The 9,696-nt window shown below is 37.4% G+C and overlaps 1 protein-coding gene across 1 annotated transcript; it reads left to right on the top strand.

The window, feature by feature from the left end:
* The first annotated feature begins 603 nt into the window (after positions 1 to 603).
* On the top strand, positions 604 to 9,442 carry LOC115928449 (UDP-N-acetylglucosamine transporter-like). The gene is made up of 7 exons (XM_030995617.1): positions 604 to 799; positions 1,666 to 1,823; positions 4,648 to 4,770; positions 5,234 to 5,402; positions 6,164 to 6,282; positions 7,008 to 7,141; positions 7,719 to 9,442. The coding sequence occupies exons 1-7, from the start codon at positions 604 to 606 to the stop codon at positions 7,816 to 7,818; spliced, it is 999 nt and encodes a 332-aa protein (XP_030851477.1). The 3' UTR covers positions 7,819 to 9,442.
* Positions 9,443 to 9,696: the final 254 nt, after the last annotated feature.

The raw sequence follows: 9,696 nt of genomic DNA, 5'->3' as shown, positions 1-9,696 counted from the left end.
CTTAATGCTTAAACCTAAAACCTAAAACCTATAACCTTATTGTTATACTTTTGAGGTAATAAAGCCCAGAGCATTTTGTCTCAGGAGCTATAATGTCAGATCTTTAGATCAAGGCTAGGATGGTAATATTGAAAGCATACTGGTATAGAGATGTTAAAGATAAAGTTGAGTTAATTCTGGTCATGCGATTGCATTGTAAAAGAAACGTTGTGGAATCAGTCAGAAAAGGTTGATCATGTAGCATGGTGTTCATCATGAATCATCAAAATGATAAGAAATTTGGCCCAGTCTTGGCAAAGTTACAAGCACTGTACATAGAAAGATGCATATGGGGCTACACGAACATGTGGCATAAAATCTGTCCTGATTTTTATCATGTTACATGCCATATTTAGAATATTAAGGCATTTGAAGAGCCTTGCTTTTCAGGGAACATTTTTTCTCTGATGTTCTTCCACACTTGCATAATACAATGATAACGCTCACAAATTATTTTTCACCTCTTCCCACTACTCAACCTTCTCTTTAATTCAATGTGTAGTACATGCTATAGATTAACAAATTGAGTCTTATTGATTTCATTCATTCCTATCCCTCTTTCAGATGAACACTGTAAAGTACAACCTTAAGTACCTGTCGCTGGGCATCCTGATCGTCCAGACGACGACTCTCGTCTTGACCATGAGGTACTCCAGGACCGTCGAGTCGGAGGGACCACGCTACCTCAGCTCCACGGCCGTTGTCATGGCCGAGTGCATGAAGATAGTGGCCTGTATATTGCTTGTATACTTCCAAGAGGGTGAGTTGAGTGGTAGTTGTGGTAGGGGTGGTAATAGTGGTAGAAGTAGTAGTTGTAGTAATGGTAGTGGCAGTGGTGGTGGTGGTGGTAGGAGTGGTGGTAGGAGTGGTAGTAATATTAGTAGAAGTAGTGGTAGTAATAATGGTAGAGGTGATGGTGGTAGTCTAAATGTTAGTGGTATACATGTAGGTGGAAGTGCAGTGGTGGTGGTTGTAGAGATGTTAGTGATGGTGATGGTGATCATGTAGTTGTTTTATAAGATAAGTAGATGGTACATCCAGGTTTCTTCTGGATAGTACTTATATTTGTGGTAGTGGTACTGGTAGAGCTTGTGGTAGTAGAAGTAGTGGTTGTGGTATCGGTCGTGGTAGTGATAGTGGTAGAAGTAGTGGTAGAAGTAGTGGTAGTAATAATGGTAGAGGTGATGGTGGTAGTCCACATGGTAGTGGTATAGGTGATAGTGCTGGTTGTAGAGATGTTAGTGATAGTGATGATGATCATATAGTCGTTTTATAAGATAAGTAGATGGTACAGTGTTCATGCAGGTATTTTTTCTTGATAGTACTTACATGTATATTTGTTTCAATTGTTTTACTTTGTTTAATGTATGAAGGGAGTGCATTCCACAAACGTGGGGCTGCTACAGAGAAGGACCTGTCGCCCCAAGACCGCCTTGTTCGAGCTTTCTGAAACTGGTGGACATTTCCTGAACGTAGACCAAGTCCAGAGGATCTCTTCTCCTCCAGTAGATCTGACAAGTATAATGGTGTCTGGTTGGTTTTGGTTTTAAAAACCAGGGACCTTCATATTCATGTATTACTACAAACCAATATTTGGAATTAAAACGTCTCTACTTTATTTTGCAGGGGGCAGAACAATCGAAGGCTTTACGAAAGTGATCAGAGAAGAAATCATCAACAGCCCTATGGACTGCCTCAAATTAGCAATCCCAGCCGGTCTGTACACACTCCAGAACAATCTGCTCTTCCTTGCGCTCTCCCATCTGGACGCAGCCACATACCAGGTACTCATAACATGAATCACATCTGTCGTAGAGTGCGTTTATCGTCTTTTCCCACTCAGAAACAGCGTTTCTATATCGTACTCCACTGTACTAATGTGTTTTGCGGGATGTCACTTTTATCAACTCATCACGATTCGTCATGCTATTTCTCCAAACTGGAAATTAGCCTGGGAAAGTCCGATATGTATATGCATTTCTTAAAAATGTTTGCGTTTATCACCATGCAAATTTGCCTGAAACACGTTAGAAACACTGATTTTTAGCAAAAATAGGGATGATAAGCGCACCCATTAACAAGGGATTGATTCATTCATCTCCATTGTACATCATATGACAAGAAAGAGGTTATTATGATATCACACCTAATTGCTTCAAAAATCTTCAAAATCAAACACATGTATACTCAAAATTTACAAAATCAGTATGATGATAATGATTCACATCATTTATGAGAGTATTTATTTTTGTTTGAAGTAATTCGAATGCGCAGGCTCCTCCAGTGAATCAATAGCATTGACTGAAATCAGTATTTCACATTTGCTGATATACATCAGGGTGCTACAAGAATTTTTTTCACCACTTGCCCTGTCGGGCAAGTGGGTTTTCAATTTACTTGCCCAAACAATATTTCCACTTGCCCAAAACTTTAAAGCGAAAAAGTAGTTCGCTTTCTTGGCTGGCGGTGCCTCCATGTTTACTAGCACAATCGAGAAAAAACAGCTGATCAACGCACGTGTGTGTCTGTGCAAGCCGCTGTCATTTGGAAACGTAGGCTAATTTTCAGCTGTTAATAATTTGGGTCAACTCTTCCATCAAGAAACGTCATGTAAATAATGGGTAATCAACTATTTTAAATAAAGTACGGACATTTTTATTTCATCATTCACTGCTATAAATATCATGCCAAAATTTGTAAATTCTTACTAAATAATAATATTGAAGATATTTTACGATAAATCTCGGATAAGTATGCGAAAACTAGACTAAACAACGTCGCTAAAACCATGAAAACAAAACAACAACGGCTTATATTCTGGGGGTCTCGATACTATTATCAAAATGACTCGCTCGGTCGGATCTTGAGACCGCAGTAATAAATTGAAAACGAGACAAAAACATTCATCTGATTTATATGAGCAGCGAGTTTTAAATAATATGTTCACAATCATTAACAGTCATTATGAATAAATATCAAACATTTGACTTTTTGTACTTACTAGAAAATCCCTGTTGTTTATTCCATTCCGATTCGCACGTGTTCATTTCCCTAGAATAATGACGTCATATTTGGCGTGATTCAACCAATCGGCAATCAGAGAATAGCAAAGGCCTGTCGGTGCGGCCTGCAGAGCTAGAGAGAGAGAGCGCGAATAAGCTCGCAGCTGGTACGATCGCGCTAGCTGTCTCTAGCTAGCTCACGGCCGGCCGTGCGTGGAGGCGGAGCGGCATTCATGGCTTGAAGTGTCACTGTTGCATGCGCGCTGAGCTAGCTGAGCTGGCTAGCTGTCTGTGAAGTTTTTTCGAAATCGGAACGATCGCTTTTTTGCTTCTGGATTTTGACGACGGGTAAGAAGTTGACGGGTGAATGGTAGAGTTCTTGGACACTACATGTAGGAAATTACTGTAAAAGTATCACTTGCCCGAATCGGGCAAGTGATAATTTGATTTACTTGCCCGACGGCTCAATTTGGTTGCCCCGGGACGTCGGGCAAGCGGGTTTGTCGCGCCCTGTACATGAAGGTAAGTTTTGATGCGTGATTTGAAGTGTTTTAGACTGTCAATCTCACGAAATGAGGAAGGAAGTGAGTTCCAGAATGGGCCATAATAATGTAATGTAATCAAACCTAATACATAAATCTTTGTCAAGTGCCTCTTTACAAATCATTTCATTCACCTGTTACAAATAATTGTATGTCAATAGTCAGAATAAGAACTGCATATAATACATGTTGCTAGGTAGGACAAGGCATAATGTTTGTTCTTCCTAGCAACAACTAATGTATGCATTTTGGATTCTGACTATTGAATACAATTATTCATAACAGGTGAATGAAATGATTTGTAACAAAAAAAAAATTGCATTATATTTGACTACCAGGACATTACAAAAAAAATGGTCTACATTACGAGCACTGGATGGAAGCATGGTCTCTATATCCCTTGGGATGTGTTATATGTACCTACAGAGACCAGATGAATGCAAGCCATGTTTGTTGTTTTTTAATTAGGAGCCTACTGTACTTGGAACAGGTGCATGACCTTTCACCCCTGTCTATTATTGATCAATCATTTTCATTGATTGAGACTCTGAGTATTAATGTACATGTGGCAGGTATACTGTATGTTTACATCCTAGGCAGCTAGCCCCATAGTGGATGAGGGTATTGTTGTTTTTTATTTTAATTCAAATAAAGCATGGTGAAAGAAGGAGGGATCCAGCTTTCGCTTTTTGTATACTTTCATAAGGGGAATGGAAATGCTGGTGAACTATTTGTGGGCCAGAATGTGTATTGCAGAACTCATCTCTCTCTCTCTCTCTCTCTCTCTCTCGCTCTCTCTCTCTCTCTCTCTCGCTATATATATATTTTTTTTTCTCTCTCTCTCCATCTCTCTCTCTCTCTCATTTTCTTTATCTCTTTCTTTACCGACTTCGTTTTTTGTGTTTAATTATAAGTTTCAAATCTCCTAATTGTAATCCATTTGTATTAATTTATTTTTGATTGCGTAATTTGTGGTCATGGATTCTTTACTGCATCCTGATGTGTATTACAATTAATCTATTCTTAATTTGCATCTTTTCTTAATTGTGAATCTCCCCAAACAGGTGACCTACCAGTTAAAGATCCTTACAACGGCCATGTTTTCAGTGTTCATGCTGGGGAAGCAATTGAATGCATCAAAGTGGATATCCCTGATCCTATTAATGGCTGGAGTAGCCCTGGTCCAGGTAAGTAATCAATCTCAAGTATGATTTATAGAATGGATCACGGTTTGAAATTGTAAGGACAAAGTTATTACAATGATAGATGTTTCACTTTATGTTTGGGGAACATTGTGGGAACGATTGTTTCTTATTTATAGCATAATGAACCATGCAGAATAACCTCTAGACATTGCCTGTCCAACGTGTAACAAATTCTTTAACGTTTTTTATAACACTACAGTCTATTGGGGAAAATAAGTATGGTATAACCAGTCACTCAAAGATTTTTACTTTTTTGAGGCACTTCATGATCATTTTGAAGCGCAATTTTTTTAGAGCTTCAATATTACACCATATCACAGACACTGATATTAACACGTAGGGCCATGCTTCTCAGATTTAACATTATTAAACGATGCCTTTAAGACAATGGCCTCTGATTCATCTAGTATGTATTAAAGTCCTTTTCAATCTTGTGATTTCGCAGATGCCCTCAGAAAGCAAACCAAAAGAAGAAGAGCACTCTATGTCGTCTGAGCTGATCGGTTTAATAGCGGTCCTATGTGCGTGTTTCTCCAGTGGGTTTGCAGGTGTCTACTTTGAGAAGATCCTGAAAGGCACAAAGCAATCATTATGGCTCAGGAATATACAACTAGGTCAGTGTGAAGGATTTCTACCTCACAAGATGAGTTTGGGAACTGTTTGATTCTTCTTGATTCAGAAAGAGTCTTTAAAAAAAATTTAATTATAATAATAATAATGATATACGTTCATTTGTATAGTTTACATATCCACCAAGCAAGGTGCTCAAGGCGTTCAAATATTACCCTGGCTCTGCTAGGCCACCGAGCATTCAAGGAATCTCTTCCTACCAGTGCTCATTTAATACCTGGGTGGAGAGTGGCAAATGTAGATTAATGTCTTGCCAAAGGACACTTCGTGACCATGACACCTCTACGTAGGGCATACTCTCAATACTAGATGATTGATTGATTTGTTGCACTTGATGTGGGTAGGAATAGATCCATGGACAACAGATTTACATTTCAAGAAAAATGTATTCAAAAGCTTTGATCTCTCTTTAGCTACATCTACCAACACATTTTAATCTGTATGTTTTCAGAATTGCTAATTGCTATTAATTAAACAGTGATATTTTCAAATCGTAAAAAACAAAGCTAAACAAATCAAAACTAACTTTTATTGTGCCGTCCTGGCAGGCTCACCACTAGTAACTGCAAGATATGTAGGTTCACTAGGTTGTAATAAGAATTCAGCTATTGTTATCATATATTTTGAAGAGTTACGATTGAAGAAAAAAAATGAAAGATTAATTCATGAGACCAGTCAAATATACTGAGAAAGTAATTCATGTAAATTTTGTTTCTCTTTGTTCTTCCATTGTCATATTCTGTAGCATTCTTTGGAGTAATCTTCGGTCTAGGGGGTGTTATAGGAAAAGACGGTTCCAAGGTCGCAGAGAACGGTTTTCTTCAAGGCTACTCTACGATTACATGGAGTGTAGTCATTTTACAGGTCAGTTTATCTGTCTGCAAGGGTGTGTGTGTGTGTATTACATGAAAAGTAGGTTACAAAGTGGCAAAATTGGCATTTTTCATGGATTATACACAATAATCATGTGAAGTTTAGTACTCTTAAATCCAGGTCAGTATAGTTCAACTGTCTGTCTGTGTGTGTGTGTCTGTCTGTAAGACTGTGTGTATGTTTCAGTACGAGTATTATATTGTGAAAGATTGCAAAGGTTGACCTTTTTCAAAGCTATGCAATGATCACATGGAGTATAGTTTTATAAAAGACAGGTTAGTATCTGTCTGCGTGTCTGTCTGTTTGTTGTGTCTGTCTGTATGTGTGTTTGTCCCTCTCTCTATCTATTGTGTAATGCTACAGGAAGAGATATGATTTTTGTTCCAGGAAAATAGATAACATAATCTTCTTTCTGGGGTCAAGATACACTTGGCCTTAATTTCATTCTGTCTCAAAAGGCTTCATATTTTATTCAATGTGCAAAATTGTATGGTTCAAAAACAATAATATTTCCTTTACAGTTGTGAGAACTTTTCATAAGGAACAGCAGCCATGCTCTCAATTGCCTTGTTATGTTTGATAATAATATTCTGGGATATATGTAGCGCTTATTACATCAAGCCAAATGAATGAACCACTAAACCACGACACCTTAACATTTGTGCATCTGGCTCACTTTTTTAATTGATCACTCTCTCTTATGTTTATCATACCAGGCACTTGGTGGCCTCATCATAGCAGCTGTTATCAAGTATGCAGACAATATACTGAAAGGATTTGCCACATCATTATCGATCATCTTGTCCACCGTAATCTCCTATTATCTGCTGAATGATTTCACACCGACGAGGTAAGGAAAGGGGTTTAGAATCTGTTTTGATGAAATTATTTATGTCATCGGATGGAAAAATAATGTTAGAAAATATTTTACTATCAGCAATGCCAATTAATTAGGCTTTTTTAGAGTAGGTAATATTTAAATTTCCTTGTAGTTATTAAAAGAATGATATCCTTCCCATAATTCTGTGACCAGTTGTTAATTTACTTCAATATACAAATGATGCAAACCAATGATTTTTGTTTGCAAAAGGTTTAAGATAGTTTAGTAACATTATTTTCATTTACAGGCTGAGTTTATTTTTGTCCCGTCTGAATGTGCTAAGATATGTATTAAATACAATAATATATGAGGCTGTTCTGACCATAAAAGAATCTTAAAGTGAGTCAATTCTCAAGTTTCTTACTTCAATGTTTCGCTGTTAACAGGGAACATATTGTTCAGTCCATCTTTGTAATGGCACTTTCCTTTTTACAATTGATTTGAACCTAGCATTTCCCCAAATGGACTTTGAATTGACCAGATTCCATGTTCTATGTTATGGCTTTTTGTCTAATATTCCCCTTTTCATGTTTCTTTCTTTGTTCAGCTATTTTTTCATTGGGGCTGCATTCGTCATTTCAGCAACGTTTCTCTACGGCTACGTCCCCAAGGTAACAACGGATCCCACGGTATCGAGCGTTGTTTAGTTGTGAGCATCTCCTTCAAAACGTTTAATCAAACAGTAAAAAGTCCTAATCACCAGCTGGAAGACGTTTTTGAAACATCATTGTGCAGCTGTCATCATTTTACCATGACTGTTTCAGTCTATTTAAAAGTGTTCAATCCAGCCTTGTGCAAATATATATATTGTAAATGTCAAATATGTTTGGAACGTTAAAGTGTGGAAGCGTTCAATCAAACATTCAGGATTGTCTGACAGTTCGTGGGTGATCTGCACATATTTTTATCTACTTCAAAAGCCTTTTGTACATATTATATTCAGAGTTAACTATACTTTTACATTCATGTAATTAGAATCAAAAAGACTTGTGGTATTGTAATGCAAGGTCTGGAAGTTCCAGAATATAGACTACTAGTATGCAGTAACTCTTTTTTTTTGAATGCGTGTCATTTATGTTGAAATATCAAACAGAGTCTGTTCTTCTAGACTAGCATTTAAGTGTAGTCAAGTTGTTAATTTAAGATATTTTAGACCCCTACATCAGTGTCATTGAGACATACTATTACATTTCTTTACTAGTATAATTGGGTAGATTAAGTCCTCTGGCTTATGGAATGCCAAGGTTCGAGCTCCTCATGCAGGAAAGATTACCAAAACTGTGTAATTAAATTAACAAATGTATATCATATCATCATGAAATCAATGTCCAATTTCTTTTCATGGCTGAATTAAGTGTCTATTTTTTGTTGTTATAGAATTCCAATGATATTTAAAAAAGCAAAGAGATTTACACTTTGTGCCCCATTAGAATAGATTTACAGTAATTTCTATAAAACACAGAATTTGACACTCCATACTCCATATGTGAGTGGACCAAGTTAAACCGGGTTTAAATTTGCCCACTTTTCTTCTGAATATGAGCTCTTGGTGTTTGTATTGTTTTGAAATCTAACCAAGGTCCCGTTTCACAAAGCCTGTTTCAATGACAAATGACAAAAATCTGTGACAAATGAGGAGGCGCAATAGCTCAGTTGGTAGAGCAGTGGTCTCGTGATCCGGTGACCCGGGTTCGAAACCAAGTCGATGCGTAGTGCCTTTTGGTAAGGCATTAATCCTCATTACCAGGTCCCTCAGAGAGGACCTAAAGCAGTTGGTCCTCTGGTTGCTTACTTACAAGCATTCATACTTTCTTAGCAGTCAGGTAGAATAAACTCCACTACTATGTCTACTATAACCAATCGATAGCAAGGATTTCACTAGCTTATAACAAAAACTGTCATTTGTCACTGATGACAAGTTTTGTGAAAAGGGGCCCAGGAGTTCTGGTTATGGAATGACAAGAGACATTTTTACAGAATGAAGAAAAAAGCCATTGCAGAAGCATGCTACCCTAAACAACTGTAGAAGTTGGTATTTTAGATACCGGAGACACATGACATTACATGTGCACCTTACAAACGCATGACTTCATGTATCAACACATTGCTCCATCAAGCATGACCATGGTTGCAAAAGTATCACGTTTTGAAAACGATGTTGTCTGACAGAAATAGCCTTAGAAAACAAAAATGCCTTTGATGATCTTGGTGTCATTTTGATCAGAAGACATGAAAATAAACAGATGAGAGTGTATGAATGCTGTCCTTGAACTTATAGATGTCAGAATTTGTGTTCTTTATCGGCCGCCCCATTTTGTTTCTTTTTCACCTTGTGTCCCTTGAGCATTTGTTTCTACTTGTAATTACTACGAACATAACGGACAAAGAAAGCGGACAAAATATACAGTTCCTCATTCTACCCTCAACAATTGCTATGGTAGACAAAGGAACATCCCTTCACTGCTATTATGTACAAATCTGTGGTAACAGCTGTCACATGCATATTCACCTGTTCTACACATTTT

The sequence above is a fragment of the Strongylocentrotus purpuratus genome, unplaced genomic scaffold (assembly GCF_000002235.5).
Source record: "Strongylocentrotus purpuratus isolate Spur 01 unplaced genomic scaffold, Spur_5.0 spur5_scaffold_3, whole genome shotgun sequence".
Classification (NCBI taxonomy): domain Eukaryota; kingdom Metazoa; phylum Echinodermata; class Echinoidea; order Camarodonta; family Strongylocentrotidae; genus Strongylocentrotus; species Strongylocentrotus purpuratus.
Note: the sequence above shows the minus strand (reverse complement) of the source record. Positions and strands in the feature narration are given on the sequence as shown.